A 27,197-nucleotide genomic window follows, 5' to 3' on the forward strand; every position below is an offset into this window, starting at 1 on the left:
GAACAATAAGATGGCATCTACGAGAGAAAGGCTTTAAAAACCATAAATGTTTTCAAAGGCCACACCACAAAATAGCTCGGTTAAATTTTGCTGAGAAGCACCAAAAATGGGACGTAGAAAAGTGGACGAAGGTTTTGTTCTCTCATGAGAAAAACTTTACCCTGGATGGTCCAGATGGCTTTCAACGTTACTGGTACGATAAGGATATCCCACCGGAGACATTTTCTACACGACACAGTGGATGAGGTTCCATCATGTTCTGGGGTGTTTTCTCCTTCCATGGAACAATGGAGCTTCAGGTCATAGAGGGGCGTCGAACAGCAGCTGACTACATTGGCATGTTGGAGAGAGCATCCTTATTGACTGAAGGTCCTCGCTTGTGTGGAAATGACTGGATCTTTCAACAAGACAACGCTGCAATCCACAATGCCCGCATGACAAAGGACTTTTTCATGGCGAATAACGTGATTCTTTTGGACCATCCAGCGTGTTCGCCCGAACTGAACCCCGTTGAAAATGTTTGGGGGTGGATGGCAAGGGAAGTCTATAGAAATGGACATCAATTCCAAAGAGTGCATGATCTTTGTGAAGCCATCTTCACCACTTGGAATAACATTCCATCCAGCCTTCTGCAAACACTTATATCAAGCATGCCAAGGTGAATGTTTGAAGTTATTCGCAATGATGGCCTACTGAGACCTCTTGTTGTGCATTTTCTACCCTGTTTAGGACTTCTTTTTGGTATGGTCTTAAACTTTTGACCAGCTAGTATTTAGGCTAATTTCATAGTGTTTACATTTTCCCTGTTAAATGCTAAAAGGTTTATTTTCCCTTTTCTTATTTTCATTTTTCAAAGCAGTACTCAAATAAGTGGTTGAGTCTAAAAATGCAAAATGCATATTTTTTCTTTATTTTCATTGATCTTAAGATTTTGGCCAGCAGTGTATATTACTTTTTTAAATGCTGCTATAATGTGTTATTAAAACTGAGTTCTTTGTGTAACCACAGATTGAAAGGTGGAGGGCACTGTTTATTTAATTTTGTTTAATTATTAGTACACATATTTGATGGAGTCTTCTAGTGATAATTTAATAAATTATTTAAATGAGCAATTAGTCTTTTTGTACATTACAATTAATTTTCCAAAGTCAATTAAATGATATTTTGCTAATTATTATATCATAAACATGATGGTTTTAAATATCTTAAACCCAGAATTGTGAAGTTTGAAGCACATCCTTATATAAGGCTTTCAGTGTAAGTTTATTTGAATAAGTTTGTGTTTTTCTTTTATGGTAACTTAACAAATTTGTGAAGATTATTAACATGTTTCCCATTTTCAGGACAGGAAAAGGAATGTTGAATTGTGGTTGTATTAAGCTTTTTGTAGAGAACAATGTTTTTTTCAATGTACATCTAAAATGTAGGAGTGACATTATAACCCCATGGAAACTATTTGTTTTAGCAAAGATGGTAATTCAATGCATGAAAAACAGTTATTATAAGAACAGTGATAAAGTGTTTGGAAACTGTGGTACATACACAAAGGTGAACTACAGTGCTTGTAAGCTGCATTTTTTGTGTGGAGGAGGGTAGAATAATGCTTTGTAATCATGGTATTATAAAGAGGATATAAATTAGTGTTTTGGAATCATGGATACTTTAAGAAGGGCAATAAATAATGCTAGGAAACAATGGTCATTGTAAGGAAGATGTTAAAATAATGCTTAGACTCCATGGTTACTGTAAGGAGGATGGTTGAAGACAATGGTTGCTGTTATGGTTATAAACTAATGTTTAGAAACCATGGTTATTATCAGGAAGATGATGAAATTGGAAACCAGGGTTGTTATGGAAAGGAAAAGTATGATTGAAACCATGGTTACTGTAAGGATGATGATAATGAAAGTTGTGCTTATTCTAAGGATGGTTATGGATTAATGCTCAAACACCACAGTTATTGTAAAGGAGGATGATGATGACTGGAAATCATAATTACTGAAGGACTGATGAAAGATAATGCTTGGAACTTGAACTACCAAGTATGAGTGCTTCTTTGGAACTACAATTAGCATATTTGTCAATTTTATTACTAAAAATTAAACTTTACAACATAACAGGTGAAACAATCACAAACATTGACCATGCTCATAAAAAAACCTAAAATATTATTCGTATAGAATGATTTTTAATGTTGATTTTTGTGACAAACAATTAAAACATTGTAAGTTGTGATTGTGGTTCAATTATTTTTATTATTGTTTTTTTAATACAATTCAATTAGTGGGTCTTTGTAAATAAATATTATAGAAAATATCTTTTTTGTTATTGTTATTTTCAAAGTAAAAAATTAAAAATTACTCAACTGTGTTTCATAACTGTATTATATATGAAGCTATACCATTGCCTAATGAAATCAAATCAAACAAATATTATGGTTTCTTTGTGCAAAAATTGCATGATCTGTGAATATACATGGATGTTTGAAACATCTGTTTGAAGCTCTGTAATGATGCTTAGCATATACATAGCTTAATGCAAATTATTCATTATTTTCTTGAGAATTTCAAAAGTGTGTGTGTGTGAAATTTCTGTGAAAACAAAGTTCCAAACCTTGAAGGGGTTTATTTCTTTTTTAGGTGGCTTCAGGAAAATAGCATACTGGCTTCAGCAGTACAGATTGGAAGCACGAAGAAAACATTTAACACTGCCACATTATGATGTATCTTCTCCTGAAATATATTCAAAGGTTAATCGATCTCTTATTGTCAAAGGAATGGATCCTGAAAAGGTTGCTGCTGACCTGAACTGGACTGTAGAAGAGGTCAAGTCAGTAGTATTTTATTACTTTAGGCATGGAGATTTGAAACAAAAGCCAAAGATATCTTCAGGAGGGAGATTTAAAATGCTGACCCCAGAACAAGAACAACTGATAGTAAAATTTAAACAACAGAATTCCAATGCTACAATGAAGCAGATCCAATCTTATGTGCTGTGGGATCAGGTCAATTTTCCTCAGGTTAATTACATTTCACAGTCAACATTAAGACTGCTTCTGAGAAAACATGGTTTTGGAAAGGCAAAAGAAAAACAAATCTGAACAAGTTCAGAATAAACAAATTAATTACAAGATATTGTCAAGTTGATAGGTGTTAAAAGTATGTTTCCATTTATTTTATAAATACATTGATATACAAAATTGTTTATTCATATGAGACAGATATTTTTAGCTTGTTTCTTTGATCGAGTACTGGTCTGAGTTAGTTGCTATAAATTTACAATATTGTTTTACCTTAATTCTTCTGGTCTTCAGTAAAAAATGAAAGCTAAAAGTGTCTTTTATAACATTAATATAATGTATTTGAGCAAACAGTACATTAATAGCAAGTATACAGAAGTTGTAAGCCTTCTTTTGGCAGGTAATGAGCTATCTCTTAAAGAGTCATGATTTTTTTGAACTGAGGTTCTATGGTTTAAGTGAAAAACTTTTATTAGAATTATCGTTGTCTTTTTATATATTTTGTATTTACTCTGTCCATAAAACTAAAAACTGGAGCACTGTAGACAAACTAAATCCATGAGTAAGTGTGAGGCTATAATAGTATACCTTTAAGATTTAGATTTGTAATCAGATAAGCATCAGTATGTGCCTTGGGGTTATTTTAAAATGTGATATCTAAAGAGTAATTTGTATAATAGCAATGGCATGTTTTAGTAAGTGTAGTGTGTCAGGTTATAAGAAAATGTTTGAGATTTTGTGTGATTTTAAATGTTTTTGTACAGATAAAAACTAATGGTTTCTCAAGTTTTACCTTTTTAGGATTCTAACTTCTTATCAGAGTGAGCTTAAAAATTAAAATCAAGCTGATTGTTTTGGATATGTAAAATCTATATATTCAATGTTTCACTGAAATAAAATATTTCAGAAAATAAAAAACTAACTTTTATAAATAGTTTTGCAAAACTTTTGCATTGCTTTGTGAAAAATTATAACCATGAGACTTGAATGCAGTAATCAAATGAAGTCAACCATTAAAATTTCTCTAATTTTTATAAATATTCAAGAAGAGTTTTTTGAATGATGTTTCTATAGTGGGCAATTGCTCTATAACTTTCTTTATATGTACTGAATTGTCTTTCCATATGTGTGTGTGTGTGTGTGTATTCAGACAATTTATTTTGCACAAGTCTGTCTTTTGAATTTACCAATCATTTTTTGAAAATTTTTACTCTTTTATTCAATCTAAAAATGTGTTTGACAATTGTTTTATTGAAATAGAACTGTTTCTTTCTAATGAGATGGCAGTTTTATGCAACAATGAGTAATTTTTCATCTTGAAAAACACAAACTATAACTACTAAATTACCTACCTAATAAGATTCTCACTTAGAAACAAAACTTTTTTTGAAGCATTTTTCCTCACATAATTAAGTTCTCACTTTGAAACAAACAAATGTAAAATTGCAAACAAACAAGTTTTGAAGATGCCTTCAAAAAAGTAATAAAAATAAATAAAAAGGTAGGCTATATAAAATATCTTTGTGCAAGACATTGCCTTACATATATATACACACACACACACACACCAAAACCTGATGAGACATTGTCTGTATCCATGTTTTTACTTTTGGGGTTAGAATGCATTTTGTTTTTGATAGTCTGTTAAACTTCCTTTGAACAAACCCCAAAGAACATCTGACATCCACTTTCCAATTTATTTAACCAGTCTCCTCCTCTGTATGATACTTGCTTTTCACATGTTTGGTCACAAATATGTTTTTCATTGTAGGCATTCATTGTACTTTTTGTTAGAATCACTGTTTTATTTTAGGCTTTATGATGGTATTAATAATTTTCTGTTTTTTATTTCTCTAGATAAATGGCTTGTTCAGAGCAACTAACTGTTATTTATCAAACATTAAATTGTTATTATTACCTACATTCTGACTTGTGTTTTAAGGTTAGGTGTGGTGTCATAGTTGAAAGGATTAGTTAAGTTCTTTGTTCACTGAGCTCACTATTTGGGAAAGTTTTTTTATTCCTATAAAATGCAAGTAGTGTATGTTTACTGCTTCTGAAGTTTGTATATGTACATTTTAGAAATTTATCTGCTGGTTTTGTTTTTCTTCATATGTAACTTGTGGTTTTGAACTTTGTGTTTATTACTTAATGGTAATGACTTATGAAAAATGGCACAAAATTACTATTTTGCTCAGAATTGGGCATTTTTGTCTGATACAAATCATATGAGATTTCCTTCTAAGTGCATACATATTTTGAAGTTTTTTAGTTGTTAACAAACAATAATTGTTCATTAGTTTTAAGGTAAGATAGACTGAATACTAACTTGATAGTCATTTTATTGCTACTCTATAGTCTGTTATGTGATATATACCTGCTAGATATTCCTGTTTATTAGTTGTTATATAGACATCAGTTATCAGTTTGTAGTCATAGAGCAGTAATTTATTCTGTACTGGATATAATAGGGGCTCAGAACATGTATATAAACAGCAATATAAGATGTTCCTTAACATTTTGTTAGTTATTATTATGTTAATATTTTGTGTGCCTTCTGTTATTTAACTATTTTGTATGCATCATATCAACCAATATCCTGTTAAAGTTACTTGTATCTGGTCTTAAAAAGTGAAGCAAAATAATTAACACTGAGTTATATTGAGGTCTTTGTCATGTTAACAATAGTCAAGTACATTTTGTTACTGTAACCATATATAAGTTAGTCTGTCATCTGTAGAAATTAGTTGGTTGTTATTTGTTAAAATATAGAAAATCTAAAAAAAATATGAATATGGTTAAGTGTGCTCTCCAAATTTGAAGTTATTTAAAAATTACAAAAAATGAGATGATTGTTTATATATGTAGTTAATTAAAAAGAGCTAACCTTCATTAATTGGTTCTGGAAAAAAGTTCTTGTGTATAGAATATACTTCATATAATTTGTCGTATGAACTTGTTGATTGATGATGTGCAATTCAGCTTTAAAAACTTCAACTCTCCTTCATATTGGTGTTTGAAATTTCTTATATGAATGTGCATTGCTCAAGAGAAGAATGAGCTGTTAGATACAGCATTATAAGTGTTGCTTGTTTGTACAGTGATTGCTTATGCAGCAGTGGCTTTGAGCTGTAGATATGGTTGAAACTGAGTTGACTTTGCAGGGTTTTAATCTTAAAAATCTTGAGAAAATGAATAACATGTATGGAATCGTGAAGGAAATGTTGTATGAACTATCTTTAGGTAAACTAAAAAAATACCTGCTTTTCTATGTAATCTTGTATTTTAAAATTATGAAATATTGCATTCTAAGTATCTTGGCTCATGGCTATTAGAAGTGTCAATTTCTATTTACTGTGACAATCTAGATAAGTAGAAATTTCCAAATTTTTGCATATCTTTTTTTCATAAGCATTTAAATGGTTACTTGTCATTATCAGCAAGATAGGCATTGTTTATGTATTCTTGTTTTGACAAATAAATTATATAAATATTTAATTATTTGAATTTTTTCTTTGTGTAACACTGAAGACAATATCACCCATGTTTTTATTTCTCTTCTGTTTGTCAAGACATCATTTTTTGACAGAAATCCAAGTAGACACTGCCAATCCACTCATAAGATAGCCAAGAAACAAGCACGATGTTTCTGTCTTGTTTTTTAGCTGGACATTGAACTAAATATATTACATGTAGTACTTCTATTGTCAGTTGAACATTTTAATTATTTAAATTGATATAAGTTAAGAACAGTACTATAGGACAATCCTGATTGATGCATTAGGTAATATAAATATTTCTAATAATGCCTATCCATAAATTTTCCCTGTAATTAGATAGTGACAAATGTTTAGTTTTTAATATAAAGTTATACTTGTTTAATATATAGAGACTAATGCCAGTAATTAGTGGTTGTAGCTCTGCTCATTTGCTTTTAATATATAGGTGGTTGTGAATTTTGTGAAAAGTATTAATTACTATTTTATGATTTGATTGTCTGTATCGAAGTATATGACCTTTGTAATTAGAAATATGTTGAAAATAATGGTTTGGTAACTTTGTAGCCATCAGCTTGATACAATAAAGTTATAATTAAACTGGAAGGTGGATTGAATTAATCTGTTAATAGACAGTGTTAAGGTGTGCCTAGTTTATCCACAAATAGACATTACTTACCTTTTTTGAATCAGAATTCTTTTTCTGAAAATACTGTATCATGTGGGTCTAAATAATCCTTGGTAAATCAGTAAATTCTAATAGAACATTTTTGTAAAAAAAAACAAAACTTATTTTTAAATGTTTCATTCTTTACGTTAGTTTTGAAACCTCTCCTAAAAATTTTGTGTTTTTATAAAGTTCTTAGTAGTAAAATACTTGTTTTATGATTTTCATAGAATATACATGACCCAGTATGGCCAGGTGGTTAAGGTGCTTGCCTCGTAATTTGAGGGTTGCAGGTTCAAATACCCGTCACACCAAACATACTCGCCCTTTCAGCCATGGGGACATTATAAAGTGACGGTTAATCCCAATATTCATTGGTAATGAATATTACCACCAAGAGTTGGTGGTGAGTGTTAAATACTAGGTGCCTCCCTCTAGTCTCACACTGCTAAATTAGGGTGGGCTAGTGCAGATAGCCATAGTATAGCTTTGCACAAAATTTAAAAACAAACAATTCATAGAGTATAAGAAAACAAAGTAGTCTAAGTGTAAATTTTTCTAATGGTTTTTCATTTATATTATTTGAAATTGATAAATCTGTGGCCAATATTTATATATATGCTTGTTTGTGTATACACTGTGGCAAGTGAATCCAATATAATTTTTTAATTGTTCATTTACTGATTTAACATTATAAATATATTTTGACCTGTTTAATAGGAAAATTGTATCATTGTAACAAATCTCTGGATATGGCTAACATTTAACTTTTAATAATAATTATTGTAGAATATACATAGCTGATAAACATTTTTGAAAAAGTTGAAAATCTCTTTTGAGTTTAGATCTATAGAGCAATATGATATTTTTTTAATATTCCTGTACAATTTATTATCTAATTACCTTAAATACCAGATTACCTCTGGGACAGTGTTTTAGATATGTTAGTTACAGAAATTTATGCAAGTTGTTTCCCAAAAATTATTATACCCAAAAAATGTTTGTGAGAAATGGAAGAACTTTGATGTGTGCTTGTGTGTACTACCAGTACCTTGTGTTCAGCAAAAATAAATATAAACTTCAAAGAGCAAAACATTCAGACCTATCATTTAATTGTATCATAAAGTTTTTTTAAATGATAATTATATCAAAAACAAAATCTCTGTAATCATGAAAAACTTTATTTCACCACAAAATAACTTTTTACTCTGTACTTCCTGTTAGTGGCAACTGCATACTAAGTAAACTGTTTCTGTATGTTTTGTTCAGCAACAGTTTTTACTTGTGGGTGGATTAAGGGTAGACAGACCTAACCCTATGACTTAGGTAAAAATCTAAACTTCATAGGAGTCTTTTTGAGCCTGGGGCTGTAGCCCCAATAACTCCTGCCTTAATCTGGTTCTGTCTTCATTAATCACCAAGTTAAAGTATGTTAGTGGTACTTCCCGAGCATTGAGAAATGAGTAAATTTATGGACAGTGCTTTATTAATTAATAATCATAAGGTTTTTAAACATTTCTGATAAAAACACCTGTGCTTTTAAAATTTAACAGTTTTGTTTTAAAGCCATGAGTACAAAGCTGTGAAAGGTATTATGGAATATGTTTTGAAATGATCTTTTAAGTGTTTGTTAGGGCCCATTGAAAAAGGAAGATGGTGCTGAAAAAGTTCTTAATTATTTAATCACTTAAGTAAGCTTGTTCTTGTGACTTTAAAGTCATAAACTTTATTTAAAATGTGCTGTCTTAGAAATAACATTTCTTGCATATTGTAAAATGACTAGTGATATTTGTGAACAATTGTTTTAAATTTTGTTCTTTCAGATTCATAATAATTCTTATTAACATTTATGTTTACTGTGATAAATTAAAAGTGAGGTACCAATATACCATTAGATATCTTTAACATTTTATAACTGACCTGAGTGGTATGTAATGACATTGAATCAAGTGGCTTGTTAATCATGAATAAAATGGTAGCCCTGGTATCATATGTAGTGACTGAAATAGTCACTAAGTTTACCCTTCCTTGATTAATTTAGAATATATATTTATTTTATTCATGTCTGTATAGAAAAAGTGTCTACATTTTTGTGCAGGTGTTTTGCATGTGGTATGAAATTGTTGATAAACGGACATTGAACTGGCTTATGTAAGTGACTCAAAACTTGTGTTACAGTCTCTTTGTTTGAACTCATTGGGAGAAGCAAGCTAACCTGAAGAGGTGACTCAGATACTTGTACAATTTGGAATGAGTTAGAGTTTCTTTATTTCTCTCCTAGAAACTGGATTTGGAACAGTTGGTTATTTATGCAGTACTGTAATTGGGCACAGTTACGTGAATTTTGATGGTAAATCAGAATTCTTTTATCTTTGTCCCATGGGGACATATATGAAAAGACTTCTGTTAACTACATCAGTCCACTAAAGTTGAAACAGAATTAGGGACTTTCCAGTAAATGTAATGGTTAATGCATCATTTTTTACTCTAAATAAATAATTTTTTGTTTACTTGCGTTTGTTTCTTTCCTTTCCTGTTTGTACTCAATTTATTTTTTGCCTAACATTTAACAGTCTACACTTTATGGATCCTTCTGAAGTTATCTCTTGAATACCACGTACACAAATTCTTAAAGTTTACCTTTCAGAACTTCTGATCTAATGAACACATCTGCACTGTGTTAACCATGAGACTGAAAGCCAAAGTTAAAAACATGTAGAACAGAATTTTGTGGATGAAAAAAACCTTTACCTTCAGAAATTAATTTTATTTATATTTCAACATTTTGGTCTTTGATAAAAAATTACAGATGCTGATGAGAATTGGGTTAAACAGATAATATCTGTGACAGCTGAGTCATGTCAATAACTATAACCCTTGCTAAAGTTTGAATCCAAAAATATATTTTCCTGGTAGGAAGACTGATATTATTCACAAAATGTCTAAGATACTTGAGTCTGTTTAACATAACCTGAAAAGGGAAAAGACTTAAACACATTACTTTAAAAAATGTCTACTAAAATAGATAAAACAAATTAATTAAAAGCATGTCATGAAGGGTGGTTTATGAATACTTTTCTTTGAAGATGGTTAAGATATTTATAATGTCTCATGTTTTTTTTTTATGTGTTTAAATGTTAATAAGTCTTTATCATCATTCAGAAAATTTCTTGCAACCTGATGTTCTGGAAGCCTCAAGTTCTTCAGAAAAACTGTACAGGTGTGCATACTGTTCGAAGACTGCAAGGTTTTCACATAACATCAAGGAACATATGGAGATACACAAGGATGTGAGAGAAGTGTTCACCTGTGACATCTGTGAAAAGAAATTTGTATGGAAAAAAAGTCTTGATCGCCATAAACGATACCGTCATTACATTATGTGTGATGTAGATAAATGAAATATTTGATGTAACAAAATGAACAGTTTCTGTGTTCATGTTGCTGGTTTTTTTTAGTACTTATGCTTTCAGTGACTACTTTTTGTTGTTGTTGTTGTTACCTTTGTTTTGGTATTTATGGGTATTTTGTAATGAAAATTTCTGTCTGTTTGTGTTTAATGTCTCAACAGTATGTTGTACATATTATTGGAAGATACTAGCTGTTATGAAGTAAACTGTATTTTATGATAGTGTAAATAAATGAAGAGATTGTAATTGGCTTTATTAACTTGAGTTCATAAAAAGAACAATTTGATGGTTTGCTTTAAATTTACCTACATCTAAACAAATTCCAAGTTGAATAAAAATATTTTTGAGATAACAAAATGTCTTGTTATACCTTATGGCCTTGAAGTTATGTTAAAAAAACAATAACATAACATAAAGAAATTAAGGGATAAATGAGTGGGCAAAAAGGTGTTTGTTTTTATGTTATCAGAAACAAATTCGGTGAGCCTAAATAGACTTGTAGATGTACAATGTAGTTAAAGTTACTGAAATCAGTAAACCCCCATACAAGAAATACCTTTATATCTTGTTAACAATCAAAATATAAACTTGGGAGAAAAATGTGTAAATAATTCACCCATATTTGTAGAAGAAGGAATGTGAAGTAAGTAGTAAAAGTGTCAGAAACCAAAGAAACTATACAAGATGCCCCCCCCCAAAAAAAAAAAAATTACAATGACAGAAACTGGAAATGGGACTAGGCATAGCCTTATGGTTACAAACTGTGAAACAGAACATTGAACCAAAAACTTAGCACTTTGAGGCTATAGTCATTTTGTAAGAATGACAGTCATATCACACTATTCAGTCACACGTATGGCCTGGTGGTTACAGTATTTGACTTACAATCTGTGGGTTTCTTCACACTTCATTGAACATGTGTGCTGTTTTAGTCATGGGGATGTTATAATGTTACAGTTGATCTCACTACTATGATAAAAGAGTAGCCCATGAGTTAGTGATGGATGATCTTGAATAGCTGCCTTTTGTCTAGTCTATCTCCACTAAGTTGGGATTGCTTGTGCAAAAGTTGACATTGGGTATATTTAATTAGTCACCCCTTCTCAAATTCTTCAGTTCAAAATTAGTGATAGATGTGGAGAGATAGTATGAAATATTTTACAAATAATCATAGCTTATGTTTAAGTAATAAACCTTGAAAAAAGTTTTACATATATGATAATACTGATATTACTTCTTCCATAGGAGCATAGAAGAAAGAATAATTGAAGTTGGTCCATTTGTACAACATGGGAAGATGTTCAAAATGATTTTGAGTTACTTCACTTATACATTTGTTCTTCAACAGATTTTAGCAAATTGAATTGAGTGTGGTTTGAATATATTTAATATTTTCCTGTGAAGAAAATAACTTCAAACAATGCAATTGGCAGTACCTTATATATCTGATGTAACATTTTACCTTATGAAGCTTTCTGCTGGAAATTCTTGAATGAAATTCAGTATGTTGAATGTTCTCCTATATTGAAAAAGTAATAATGTCGAGTTCTAGGTCTTAGGATGATGATAACAGTGATTTATAATTGGCTAGGAGAATGTTGATTTTATCCTGTCTTCCTGAACTATTAGCTGAGTCAGGAAACTTGTAGTGCAGCCCTGAGAAGGAACTCCAACAGTGGTGAACTCTGATTAAGCCTGAAAGTGGTTCCTTAACTTAGCTTTCAGATTTTTATCAGAATCACACTACTGTCCATGTATACAAATTTTTTTTTTTTTTTAACTACTCAAACCTGATAAAGACCATATTATAGAATCTGAAATTTAGTCCTCAAACAAAACAGAAGGCTTGAGCAAATGAAACTGTTCAACATATTTCCTAAGGTTTTTTAAAAGAGAAATCACTTTTCAAATAATAACATAGAAAGCTTAACATTTAAATATGAACTAATTTGAACTTGTGCCTTGTTAAACTTTCAATCTTACTTTCTGTTTCTTGCATCATAAATAATACATTATGGTGTACAAAAATTATTTTTAACAAGATAAAATTTTGTGTTGTCATAGATAAAGCATATGTTTGTGTATCTATAGGCTTAAACTGTTTAACATTACCAGAAATATACCTAAGACCTGAATCCAAAAATTGAAAGTTTGTGATTGATATCCATTATGTTTCAGTGTGTTGTTTATAATTGATTAACCTTGTAGTACTGTAACTGGAGTAAGGTAATTTAACACAGCTTCTAAACTACCTTCTTTTTTGAAATTACAGGTCATAGAAGAATCTCAGACGGTCAGCTATACATGAATGCTCTTATTCCATTCCGAGAAAGACCCCAGTGTTTTGTGTGCAAAAAGCATTTTTTTAACAACCAGACGTTGAAGAGGCATATGGATGTACATAGGTCCAATCGTCAAATTTATCGCTGTGAAATATGCTTGAAGTCTTATAGCTATGAAACAGGCCTTTTTCGACACAAGAGAACCCATAAGGAATTTTTTACATAAAAGTTTTTTTTACATTAATTACTGTTTTCATATAGAATTCTGGTTTTGGAACCAGCTGTGCACAGATGTGTTTTCATGTGAAATTATTTCTATGACATATGGTTCTTATTGATCAATGTAAATATTTGATACTGTTTAATTTGATCACATTTTTTTCAATGGTTGATTAAGAATATTGCCAATTTCTGTAATATATTTTAACTTGGACTTGTAGGTAAGAAGATGAGATTTGCTGATCCACTTTTTGGAATTAGGCTTTCAGTTCGTGAGAGGCCCCAGTGTGTGGTGTGTAAAAAGCAGTTCTACAGTAAACAGACTCTCAAGAGACACATGGATATTCACAGAGTGAACAGACAGCTTTATCAGTGTGATATTTGTTGGAAGACATACAGCTATGAAACTGCTCTTTTCCACCATAAAAGAATTCATAGGGATTTGCCCAAGCACTGACGTATGTTTTTAATTGTTAAAGTCCTGTCACTTATACTGGTAATCTATAAATATGAAAGAACTTTACATAATTTACTGCCCACTTGAATGTTTTGTAGTTGTGTTTGTGTAAATTGTATGTTTTATAAATAAGAAGTTGAACTTTTCATCTTTTCGTAAGGTCTTGCAGGAAAATTTCCACCTATTCCACCAAATGGTGTAGTGATAATTATGTTTCCACAAAGGTGTTAAAAATGTTTATATATACTTGATACAGTTGCAGAATGTAAAAACAAAGTCTTCAGAGTAATGTGGCTTCAGTGTGTATAATTTGTGGAAAAGTGATAAAATGAAAATGATCAATGTCTAAAAGTTGTGTGTTATTCTAAAAGTTTTTTTAGAATGAAAAATATTAGCAAAGAAAAATAAGAACATTAAACTGGAACATTGTAATTAAACAACAAAAGCTAAATAAAATAAAAATGTTTTATGAATTAATGAACATTGTGTTTTGAAGAGCAAGTACTGATTCTTTTACTGGTTTGTTGTGAAAGAAAATCACATTTTTTCTGAATCACTTGTCATAGCTGTATAACCATTTGTCGCAGATTTTTCAAAATGAAATATTACCACATACATAGAGCTACAGAAGGGACATCAGTATTCACCCCACTGCATAAAATGTAAATTGCTGCAAATTCTCCCTACTAGTGTTTTGGAAGTGTTGCAAAAATTAACATCAGGATAACACCTTATGATATTTTGAAAAAAAAATTATCACAGAAAGTCTTAAAGGTTACTTCTTTTTTTTAAAAGATTGTTTTTTTTCTTTATTGCATGCAAAGAGTGTGAAAGTAGTGCATGGAATATACAGACATCTACAGGAAATAGAAATGTATATATTGATTTTCAGTGCCTAAATACTTGTTTATATTATCTTACATGTAAGAAAAATAATTAAACATCAGTTAAAAGTCATGATGTTTCACCACTATTCTGGAGTCTATTCAGCTAAGTGACTGAGTTTTGGACATTTACCTACTTTGGTGAAATAAAATATTAAAGCTGTATCTTTTGTGAATAAATGGTATTACTATATATATATATATTGAGAAAAAATAAAGTACCACTTTAAAATCTGTCAGTAAATATGATTTTAAACTGATTATGTTCAGTTGGAAAATATTGTGATATATATATATCTAGTGAGGTTTTGTTACTTTAACATCTAATTGTGTGCAAATATTTGTTTCTTAAATAGGTTGCAGTTGGATCAGTTAATATCATAAGTAACCATTGCTATTTTTACAAATCCATCTCTCCCTCTCCACCTGTGACTTTACAAACCACATATTTTCCATTTAATCACTTCTTATGAAACAGTCATAAAGAGCAACTTATATAAGTTATACAATATCAGTAAGGGTTTGTGTTCACACATAAAGAGATGGTCTATTAAGTACTATAAAATGTAATCATATCTTTCAACTTTGATTCTTCAAAGGTTTAGAATTCCTTTTATATAAATTTGATATATATATTGAGTAATAGTTTACTTGTACATTTACTTTACAAATAATGAACAAAAAAACATCCTTAATCAATACTAACCGCAAGTCTTTGAAAAAGGTCAGCATGAAAATCGTTTCTAACCTAAAAGTCTTTTTGGACCACAAGAGGAATCCTTTAGCTTTAAAATTATTCAGGTACATCTGTTATGTAAGTCATATTCTAATGCAATTTCAAACAAGCCAAACATACCCAAAATGTGATAGGAGGACTAATTAATGTGGAGTAGTTCAAAATGATTTTTTTTGTGATTGTTTGATATTGAACATAAGGAATCTCCGATATCAACATAGAAATAATAAAAACAAGTTAATTAGCTCCTTGCATTTAAAGCAGTAGTAACTACTTAAATGTTATGCTAGTAGAAATAAAGAAACAAAGTTGTTATTGTTATGATATTTATAACAATTGTGCTGTGTTTTGTAATTATAGTTGGAGGTTTGGCAAGTTAATGTACATTGTCCTTTCAATCCTGGTTATGTAACATACTGTGATACTGATGTTTTGTGGTAATAATCTCACTGAGTGGGTCTTTTTGAAAACTTATAATAAAAATCTGGTTCCAAGCAGAATTTATTTTCCTTTTTATTATCCATTATTGACTTCTTTGCAAATTTCTGTGAAAGCAGACTATCTTCATTAAAAGTAATGTCAAAGTAATTGTCCCTTTCTAAACTGGATGATGACTCAAAATGTTTTATAACATTATCTTACAGTTAAAAAATATATTTAGGTAGTTGGTTAAGAAACTAATTTTTCCACAATGCTTAAGATGTCAGATTGAATTTTATGTATAATACCTTTATCCAACTGAATAATAGTGGTAGCTATTCCAGAATTATTGAGTCAACATGTTTGATTCATTTACAATACGGTGCAATTAGTCTAGTTGCTTTGTGCCATAAAACAGCAAACTAACCAACCATTTACAAAATCTTCTGAAGCTGGTTAATTAGTGGAATTTGCTAATTGTAAATTCTTGGGTGAATTAATTTATTACCTTCCATTAATAATTTAATATAACATGAGACTTGGACAGTTGCAATAACCAAAAATAATAAAAAATCAGAAATGCTAATTTAATTTATTTGATAGTACAGTACTTTCAGCTAACCAACCAAAAGTACATATATATTCCACAATACTTAAAGTTATCAGAATGCTTGAGTCCTTACAGTACTGTACTTTCAGGCAACTGACCAAGATAGGTAGTTATTTCAAAATATTTGAGTTTGATGACTCCTTTAAGTACAGTACTTTGAGTTAACCGACCAAGAGAACTAGTTATTTAACAATAATTGAGTAGTATCTAAAGCTTTGGTCAAGATAAATGGTATGGTTGAGTGAATTGATTGTAATTTTAATACATGTAACAGTTATTTTCCATGATATAAACTGTTTGATTGTGTATAAGAGGAACATGAGTAAAAACATTTGTATTCGGATGAAATGGTAGGCAATCAAGTATTAATGTTTTAGCTAAAGTGAAAATTATCTTTTTCAAGTAACGTAAGAAGAGATTTTGCAGAAATAGATGTTGAAACCTGATTCCACTATAATACACTATTTAATTTTGTGTAGTGTTCCAGTTTATATTTATGTCAACTATTTAGTTTATCAAATTGCAGAAAAACCACACTAAAGTAAGACACCCAGAGTTAATTTTAAACCAGTCAGTTTTCTATATTCCAGACTGGAGTAGCCCCATTAATCTGAGCACTGTCACATGTAAAACTGTTTTACATAATTTAATCTAAACTAGTTAGGAATTCTTCATTTCCATTTTTCTTTAAGCCATCATAATTTCATTGACCTAAACAGATTGGTATGTAAAAAACTGATTTCTTTTACAAATCTTTGTTTTCCTAATGTACTTGGCTTTCACTGTTTCACTTGTTGCAGTATCATATTTTTAATATACTTGAACTATAAAACACCTTAGAATTTTATTCTTATATCTGTGAATACATTTAAGTGGGTTAATTCTTAGAGGGACACATGGTTTATATTCTTCCAAAAAACTTGTATTTTACTTCGTTATTAAATCTAGGAATTTCACCTTCTGGAAACATCTTAATGCTGAAGAATCAGAAAGTACCAAACAAATTACGCTTTTATATTTTATGGCAAAGTTGAATTTTCACCTGGATTATGTTGCTTTCAAAGAAATAAGATTTCAGTTTTTTGTGAGAAATTTTTTTTTTTTTTCCACTGAGTATAAAACAATAATATGATTCCATTGTTGGTGAACTGTTCTTAATAGCTGTAGATGTAGTCATTATGCTATAGAGATTACATAAACAACTAGTTTGTTGCAATAGCTAAACATTTTAGTAATAAAGCTTGAATTAATAATGTGTGAGAAAATACTAAAACATACTTTTAGAATCTTAGTCACTGTTTTTGTTTCAGCTATAAGCCATAAGTAATATATATTTTTCTTTCTTTTTGTTTTTAGATGATGTAAGAAGAATGTATTCTGTCACTGTTCCAGAAACAAATCCGTTTCTTTGTTCAATTTGTAAAAAAACATTCAAGGGAAAAGCAAACCTGAGATTACACACAGAGCGTCATATGGAGAAAATCCACTGTCCACAATGTTTTGCAAAGTTCCAGTACAAGAGAAACCTAGCCTATCATTTAAGATACAGTTGCCATCCAGTGTTAAAGTAAGAATATTGTAGATTCACAGGACAAGTTTTGTCTACCAAGAAGTAAAACCGTGTCACTGTTGTAATGTACATTAGGCTTTGATTTAGGCATGTGTCAAGTTTTGTAAACATTTAACTTAAACTGATGTATTTCATTATATTTTTGTCAGGCATAATTAACAAACCTTTTTCTGTGATGTTCCAGAATTCTATTATCATCTTGTGGAGTTAAAGAGAACATTTATTTTATCTTCAGCTATCCTATTATTATTTTGTTAGATACTGGAAACTTTAGTTCATTTTCAGGTATTTTGTTATAGATTTATTCATCTTTGCAAACTTTTGGCTCACCTTATCATCTCTTTAATGCCCATTCAGATATTCCATTATGTATTTATTTATAGCAAACCATTTTGTAAATTTCTGGTATTCTGTTATGTTTTTTATCAGACATAGCAAGCCTCTAACTTTTTGCACTCTACTATGTATTTGACAGGTGTAGCAAATCTTTAACTTATCTTCAGAGTTTGTTACACCTTTACCTGGAATAGCAAATCTTAGTGTCACTCTCAGATATACCACTTATTTTAGGTTAGGGAAAACTTCTGACTCCTTCTGGCATCCTGTTAATATATGTCGAGATTATTAAGCTTAAACCCTCCATCAGACTTCCTTGTATGAAGAGTCTTAAAGTTCACCAAATGCAAACATGCTTTTAAAAATCACAGTTTGTTAAATTGAAGATCAATAGACCATGAAACAAAAATAACCTTCATATATTTCACTATGTTAACTTAGGGTTAGCATACATGAAGTTTTGTGTCAGTAACTTGAAGGTGAATTTATTCAGGATTATTGTTGCATTTGTGTAACATAACTCTATGTAAAAATAAATTATTTGGCAAGTATATTTTTATTATTCCAATCATGAAGCTATATAAGTTATTAAAATCTGTTTTTATGTGTATAATTAATTCAAGAATGTGGTTTTATTAGTAAATTCTTCAGTTTTGTAGGGGCAAAATGAGTCTGTATGTTTGAAGATTATTTTACAAATTTGAATGTGAACACCTTGTTCATATCTGAAAACCTTCATTGTAAATCCAGTAATGTTATTCTGAAGGTTTTGTGCAATTAATGTGTGCTTTGGATTGAAAAATGTAAATGTACTTAAAAGACAGCAAGTGGCCTGAGATTGTGTAAGATTTATTCAGTAATTTATATTAAAACATTGTATAGTGTAAGTTGCTTCTCATTATAAGTGAGCTGTATTCTGTTTCTTAGTAATTTGTTTCCAATAAACATATTTATGATAATGTCTCTTAAAGATTGATAATATCAGTTTTTAAGAAAAACTAAATGTTTGGATCTGAATAAACTATATTAAAGAAAAATATAACATTAAAGAAGTCAAAATAACTTACCTAATTATGTGTCACTTTATACAATATACTGTATTAATTAAAAGCCCTTTGATGGAAATCCAGTAAGTTTACAGACTTAGTATGCTAAAATCCAGGGTTCCAATCCCTACAATGGTTAAAGAAGCTCATAATGCCTTTTAGCAACATGAATAGATAAATTTGCTGCTATAAATTGCATTATTAGAAAGTGTTTATATTATAACATGCAATCAACTATTTAAGAAAAATGTTTCAGAAATTTACTTTGAAAGTGAACAGAAAAATGGATGTCAGATTGTATTTATTTTTTGTTTAAAATATATATACATATGTGTGTATATATTAGTTTTTTATAGTTTAAAAAACAAGCTGAAGCAAAAACAAAAATTGCTGCACTAACTGAAAATATTTGAGGATACAAACTATAATGTGGGATTATAAGATATATCCTAGGTGATTTAACAACTTGGCGCTACTTTATGCAGATGTATATCTTGCTGTGCATACAAAGGCTTTTTTAGAGCATGATAGTCACAGTAGGTGTAATAAAGGGTGATGGTTGGGAGCTATTCTAGTTTGTTTAGATAACTGGATGGGATGCTTCATATTAGTATAATTCATCTTCTGTGCTATCAATTAGTGCCTTTCTACCATATTGGGGGATGGAAAGCTCACTTCAAGAGGTAAGCTATCAACTTACTCCCTAATGACAATACCTTATTTTCTTATTTTTATTTCAATTAATTTTTCTTCTTTACTTTGGAGAGCAGTTACCTTCCCATAACTGTCTGCAGGCAGTGAAGGGTGATATAGATGTGGGATGTTGTGAGCTTTAGCACCCACATCTTGCTCTTTTAATTTCTATATCTATAGCTACTCTTTTATTTCTTATGTGAGACTGGTGAATGGAGGTTAAGACTGATAGATGGTGTATCTCCACCACAGTGTGGGTCCTTACTTCTTGCAGTCACTTCCAAAACCTGGGGTACATTTTATAATCCCACATTATTGTTTGTACCCTGGAATCTTTTCAATTAGTATAACATTTGTTGTTTAATTTATGTTTTGTGGCTCATTTTTTAATTTATAGCAAACTAATATAAGTAGTTAGATATTTGGATTTGCTGTTTTTAATGCGGTCCTTCCTTGTAATATTGTTAACTTTATCAAAATGTATTAATTTTACTAAAATATATGTGTGTGTGTGTGTGTATTTATATATAATTTTATGTTAGAAAGTTGCAAAATTTATCGTGTATGTGTGTGTATAATATTTTTGTGAAATTAAGTTTTTAAATTTTCTTTAAATTTCAGGTTATCGCAACTTCATTGTCTCTTCATACGATAATGTGTCAGCAACATGTTCTCATTGTGGTCGTCATTTTGCAACAGCTAAAGGCCTAAAGCAGCACAAGAGTATGCATGAACTAGCAACCCATAAATGCCCCATGTGCCCTATGGTTTTCAAGTGGAAAAATAATTTGTATAGACATACACGTGTAGCCCATGCCATGAGGCTACAAACAATGGTCGTGGACACTATGAATGTATTGAAACCAACAGAAAATTTTTAAAATATTATCATTCTAAATAACTTGTTTTAAAAAATAAATACCTTTATAGTTTTTTCTTAATGTAATTCACAGAAGTGAAAAATAATTACTAATTCCAGATAAATATTCATATAACAAGCTGTCATTTAGAGGTTTTCCATTGTTATCTTACATCACAGACCAGAAAAATTTTTGCAGAGTTTTTCTATGCAAATGTATATAAGCTAAAGAGAAATGAATTTGTTCACTTGGAATTCTCAAAAACCATAGATATGAAATGGCAAATAGTTGATGCATCATGAAACTAGGAAAGCGAAAAGCTAAGTTTTAGGAATCATGTATTTAAAACAATGTGTAACTTGGAAAATATAAAATACAAAACTTTATGTCGTTGAACTGTTTAAGAGTGCCTTGTTAATAAAATAGTGATGCACTTTGTAGTTTACCAGCAGTTTATCTGTTAATATTGTACACGGTGAAGTATGGCAACAAGACTTCCAATACTTTGTAACATTTTATTTATAATTGGCTCAGTATAGATTTCCAGCAAGAACATTGCATTGCCAACAATTTAGCTATAATAATTATACCATTGCCAGCTGCTGCACATGAGGCCTTGTTGTTATCCAGATATTCAAATGAATTGTGATATTTTGTCACAATTCCTAGAATTTAACAGATTTTAATATTTGCCAGATATAGCATGATAATTATTTCTCAAAATTGTGATTGCTATGATACATTTTTGGAAGTATTACTGTAAGCTAACATTATTGGTTGTGCCTTGTGAAACCCTTTCAGTCTGTTGCATTACCTCCGAGCATAGAAAACTAAATATGGTACTCAGTATAAATGGTAACATATTTGTTGTATACTTTACTGTTTCAGTATTCAGTCTGGGTTTATAGTAGTCTGGAAACACTAGTTACAAGTCAAACACACCTTTACTCATATGAAATTCTTAAACTAATTAGTTTGAATAATGTTTTTTGAGGTGGTTATCATGTATGTTAAGAAAATCATTTCATGAATTTACAAGTTTAAAAATAGACTCATCTCAGATTAACTTGTTTATATCATAGTTTTGTTGCTGCTGAAATGTACTGTTGTTGCTTGTTACTTTTTAAATTATGTACACAAAGTATGTTAGGTTAAGTGAGGTGTAATTTTATTGGGAGTAAGCCATTTCATACACATAATGATATTTTACTGACTGTGCTGCAGACTGTTTTCAGTTTAATGTGTTTAAGGGTGTCTTATTGTCATGGGCAGCAGTTCTTCAGTTGATGGTCACGCACATATCCAGAAATGTTTTGCTGACTGTCGCGTGTGACGGATATATAGTTAACTGTCATAAGTCTAGACATACACAACCAATTGTGTACATAAATATGTGTTATCACAGTGGAATGGTCTTGTTTTTTACTGGAACAACTGAAATTATGTAGTAACTGTTGCATGTCTATGTATGTGTTTCAGATTATCATGTTTGAAGTGTATGTTTTACTGACTGTTATATGTGCCATTGTAAATATTTATTTGGGTATCGTAGTTTAGAGATATTTTACTACACATATATGTATGTGTGCTACTCACTGTATATGTATGGTTTTATATTTTCATTTGACTTTTATAAATTTAGACATTTTGCTCCTCACGTATAGATGTGACAGTCGTAAGTTCAAACCTTTTACTACGTAGGTATATGTATGTGTTACTGCCTGTCACATGTCTGTTAATATATTTTCATTTGACGTGTTTAGATTTAAAGGTATTTAACTTGTGTTTTATTAATTGTCTCATATGATTAGGTTCAGATTTTGGCTGATATTCTAAATGTTAGTTATATTTTGAGCATGTGATTGAACACCAAACAGATCAAATCTTTTTTTTTTTTCCTTTCAACATGACACCTTTAAAGTATGTGAAAGAAAGAAAGCAGTTTCAGACATTTTGTTGAGAACATAAAATTGCTTTTGACACGACTGAATGATGTAAATATGACAGCTACAAAATATTCAGTTGTTGCCTTCTCAGTTGAAATTATGGCTCTGGACCAAATCTGCTTGGAGGTATTTTCCATATTCCCATAATATTTTCCTGTCAGAGGTAGAGTGGTGTATGTTCAGTTGACTGTTACTTCCCAAGAGAAGTTTTACCAACAGTTATGAGAATAGAGATGTTTTACTACCCCATTTCTAGATATGTGTTACGAACTGTCACAGTTCTAAAAGTATGTTTCATTGATGACAATTTTGTGCTGAAATGTCTTGTAATATTTTTTTTACTGTGCATTTAGAAATAGTTTTCACTAACTCTATTGTGGGCTGAGTTGGCCTTTCCTATGCACAGTTGTGTGTTCTTAAAATTAATCTACATATTTGCAGAAATATTACATGTTGATAGAAACTAGGTACCATTCTCACAGAAAAATGCTGAAAACACTGTGATGAGTATTATGTTCATTTATGTTGTGTCTGTTCCAGGGTTTAAGGATAAGAAGTGTAGTGGCTGTTATTTAACTTTGTCTTTTTTTTTTTTTATACAGAGATTGCAGAAGAATATTCTATTCATCTGTGGAATTTTGTTTACAATCCTTTATATGATTAATTTTCTGTATCTTAAGATTTTTGAAATTTTGTATTAGATTGAGTAAGAATAAATAAGTTAAAACATCTTCTCCACTTACGTAATAAGAAAAATAAGTGCAGGCAGTGATATATAACATTTACTTCATGATTATGTTTGTAACAGTTATAAATAATATAAACAGAAGAAAACATTTTCAGTAAGGCCATCAGTGATTTTTTATTGTTTTGTTGCTTTTATTGTTAGATGTGAGCAAGGTACATCTGTTCGTCATTATGAAAAGAAAACCAACTCTGAAAAGTTAATTAGTATCAAAGTAACAAATACCAGTGAAACCATATTTAAGTATCACAAAAGCTGGTTTTAGAAAATGAGTTTTACATATTGTGAATTTAACATCAGCTTTAACTATGGGAGAGTTGATTGCACAAGTGAATGAGAAAAAAGTCAGCTTTTTATTTTTTGAAAATATTATGGGTTTGTTATTTATTTATTTGTGTGTCAAGACATTGCGTAAACCATTACAAAATTGTAATGTTGAGAAACATTTTAAGTGTGAATCATATGACTAAAAACATATCTTCAACTTTAGCTGCTTGTATCATAGGTGAGTGTGATGGCTGATTCATATAATGCTGAGAAAAAATACATTTTTTTCTTCTCAGGAGCAGAAAGGGGAAAAAAAAGATTTTTTATGTGATAAATAATTTTCACCTATCTAGCCCTAAAATTACATACTTCACGTCCAAATACCAAACTATTATAGCCTTAACATTACATATTTTAGACCTAAAGACAAACTACTGTAACCCTGACATTACTGTTTTAGGTCTGAATACAGACAATTGTTTCATAATTTAAGTGCCTTAATCCACAGCAGATTTGATGATTAAGCTTAGAAAAATTCATAGTTATGGATTTGAAAAAGAAAATTTAACTTTTACAAAGAGAAAGAAGCACTTAATCAAACGTGATAACCCTATTGAAATTAAATTCTGGTGTTAAGGTTGTTTAGGCACACGATTCATAAATAGAGATTTTATGGATAGTTTTTAAATAAACACATTTAAGACCAAAGAGCATTAGAATGATACAAGACATTTCTTATTACTACTTTTCATTACAAGTGCACAGTCAGTTAATTTATGAATTTATTTTATTTTTTAACATAATATGTATTTCATAACAACCCAACAGTATCAAAACTTTTTAGTTTTACTTTGAAAATGTTGCTTGAACAAAAAAAATGTACCTGCAACATTTTCATGATTTATTTAAATGATCCAAATACAGGCATGTGTATGTAGTTTGTGATAGCTTATGTTATTGCCTGACAGCACAACAGGATGCTAAATTGAGGCAGTACTGCAAGGTGTCAGATTTTTTGACATAAAATGAGTTACAGTGATCAGAAATTATTTTAAGAAGTAAAAGTCGTTTTTAATTTTTACCGTTATTTATGGAGAGGTAAAATTCCAAGTAAATACTGAAATCTTAAAAACTTGCATAATTATCAAAAACTTCATTAATTTTTCTGGACATGAGAAACAAAACATCTATGTCTTTATTTATGTTCATTCACTACAGTCTTGAGCTGAACTCTTACACAATCTTAAGAAGAAAATGAGATGTTTTATTTTTTAATCTGTTTGTTTGAGATTTACTTATTTGGCTTAAGACTATATAAAATACAAATTAGTTTATATAATTCTTGATAAAAGGTTTGCCAAAGAAGCCAGGTAGTATTTGAATTTCATATATTAGTATAACTAATTGAAAAGCGAGAAAGTTACGAAAAGGAATGTGTAACATCACAGTTTTTTTTTTTTTATTTAGTGGTTTTGTTTATGTCACAAGTTTTAATTATACAATTACTTTAAGTTAATAGTTAATTTCCTTGTATGCATTTGCTTGTTTATAGTGTAAGGAGAATGAAATCCAGAAAATTTTACTTGTTACAGGAGTTATTTTCGAAGGACACAGGGAAGTTAGGAGTGTACAGGGATTTGGTGGAAAATCAAACATATTCTGTTCAGTTTGTGGGAGGACATTTTCATCCAAAGCATCCCTGGCAACTCATCAGTACTTTCAACACAAACAGTGGAGGTACTTCCCCTGCCCACATTGTTATCGCTCATACACCAGAAAAGCCCATCTGAAGAGACATCTTGCTCTATCTCATCTGCAACAAACTTGACATGATTAACTCTCCACTAGGAAATGCAACTCAAACAGCATTTTACTCTGTCTCATCAGAAACAAACCTAAAATTGTGTATTTCTTATTGCTACAATGCTGTCACTCTTATATTAAGAACTTCACTCTGAAGTGACATGTTGGTATGTCTCATCAGCAACAAACCTGTTATGGTATACTTCCCACGTTCACAGTATTACTACTCCTACATCAGGATAAACATCCCAAACAAGGCCTTGGTGTTTCATCTATTAAAACCTGTATTGGCTAACTTTCTTTTCCCACACAGTTATCACTCCGACATTAAGAAAAGATTGCCTACAGAGGTATACAAAATTATGATAAACTGAAGGAGAAGATAAAAAAATGTATTTGCTCAATTGGTCTCTTTACCATTATTAGTAGATATCACCTTCAGGTGGCAGCTGTAATTGTAAAACTTTTGATTATGATGTGTATTATGCTTCTGCTTAAAAATATTAAAAGAAAAATTTCATATCTCACAGGAGGTGATACATCAAGAAGCTGAAATGATGTACTTTTTTTTTATGTTACTTGATTATTCGTGTACCACAAGTTGTGTTGTGAAAAAATGCTTTTTAGAATTTGTCAGTTAAGTATTCATAGTATAGTTGTTCTTGTTATTGGTTCTGTATGCTTTATGATTTTCCTTACTGGTAGTTTCAGAGATTTATAAGTGGGTTATAAGGATAACAGTACATGTCGTGCGTATTGGCTAGGAAGTATACTGATACAGATTTTTTTTTTCTGACTTGTGATATAAGAGTTACACATTTTGTGATAAGTTAAGATTGACATTATAAATCCAGATTAGAAAAATAACTTTTTCTGATTTAAACTGAAACATGTTGTTTAGGTTAAATTAAGATGTGAGGTAAAAACTTCACTCAAGATTTACCTTGATGTTAAACTTGTACAGCTTTTTCTTACTGTGGTAATAAAAGTTTCAAATTTTATTCTTGTTCCAGTTAGTTTTAAACTTGTTGCACTTCTTAAAAAGATCTAATACCTAATATCTCTCCTGATAGAGAATAGTAACCTTAATAGATGTTTATAGCATTGTATTTTCAATCAATTTTATTAGTACTAGAAGATAATCCTCTGGAGGTATACATTACACTAGCATTATTCAGATTATTTCTGCAGTTGCAGCATTGTAAAACTATCTTATTAGACAATAAACAAGATGTTTAATGATATACCAAATTAATAATTATACATTGCACTTTAAGTTATACTCAAATTAATTGTGGTATTGTCTGGACTTCTGAAAATTGTGGTTCTCAATTATCTGCTATTCTTATCTGCCTTCACAGTTTTTCCATTTTTTTAAATTCAAGTTTCTCCTCTTCTATTTATATTTTCTAATGTTATTGATAAGTTGTACTAGATAAATCTAATATGTAAACACATTGGGTATCTTCATCTTCAGAAATGGTTAAAGAAAGAAATATTTTTTTAGGTAAATACTTTTTTCATTCCTACATTCACACACTCTAAATTTGATACTTGATATCAAAAAAATATTTTAAAAAATGTGTTTTAAAATATCACAAGCTATGCTATTATGTTATTTAAGTAGTATATCATTGAAAAATCAACATACAGTCTCTTCATTGTAGGGACTGAAAGCCAACTAGTGGCCAGTTGGGAAAAATCACTCGAAAATTCATGGAGGAAAGATA

The 27,197-nt window shown here is 30.2% G+C and overlaps 1 protein-coding gene across 6 annotated transcripts in view; it reads left to right on the top strand.

Moving 5' to 3' along the window:
• LOC143239036 (uncharacterized) overlaps nucleotides 1–26,460 on the top strand; it is a 29,013-nt gene extending 2,553 nt beyond the window's left edge. Inside the window, exons 2-6 of one of the 6 annotated variants that reach the window (XR_013020933.1) lie at nucleotides 2,640–3,158; nucleotides 7,414–9,533; nucleotides 10,346–13,552; nucleotides 17,558–17,768; nucleotides 20,468–26,460. Coding sequence is in view for 1 of the 6 variants with exons in the window: in XM_076479807.1 (XP_076335922.1) it covers nucleotides 2,640–3,100 (461 nt within the window). In the remaining 5 variants the exon portion in view is untranslated. Of the gene's footprint in view, nucleotides 1–2,639; nucleotides 6,518–7,413; nucleotides 9,534–10,345; nucleotides 13,553–17,557; nucleotides 17,769–20,467 lie in introns of those variants that run through there. The other 5 variants (XR_013020935.1, XR_013020936.1, XR_013020934.1 and 2 more) reach the window with 5 other exon arrangements.
• Nucleotides 26,461–27,197: the final 737 nt, after the last annotated feature.

This window comes from Tachypleus tridentatus, chromosome 13 (genome assembly GCF_004210375.1).
Source record: "Tachypleus tridentatus isolate NWPU-2018 chromosome 13, ASM421037v1, whole genome shotgun sequence".
In the NCBI taxonomy this organism is placed as follows: Eukaryota; Metazoa; Arthropoda; class Merostomata; order Xiphosura; family Limulidae; genus Tachypleus; species Tachypleus tridentatus.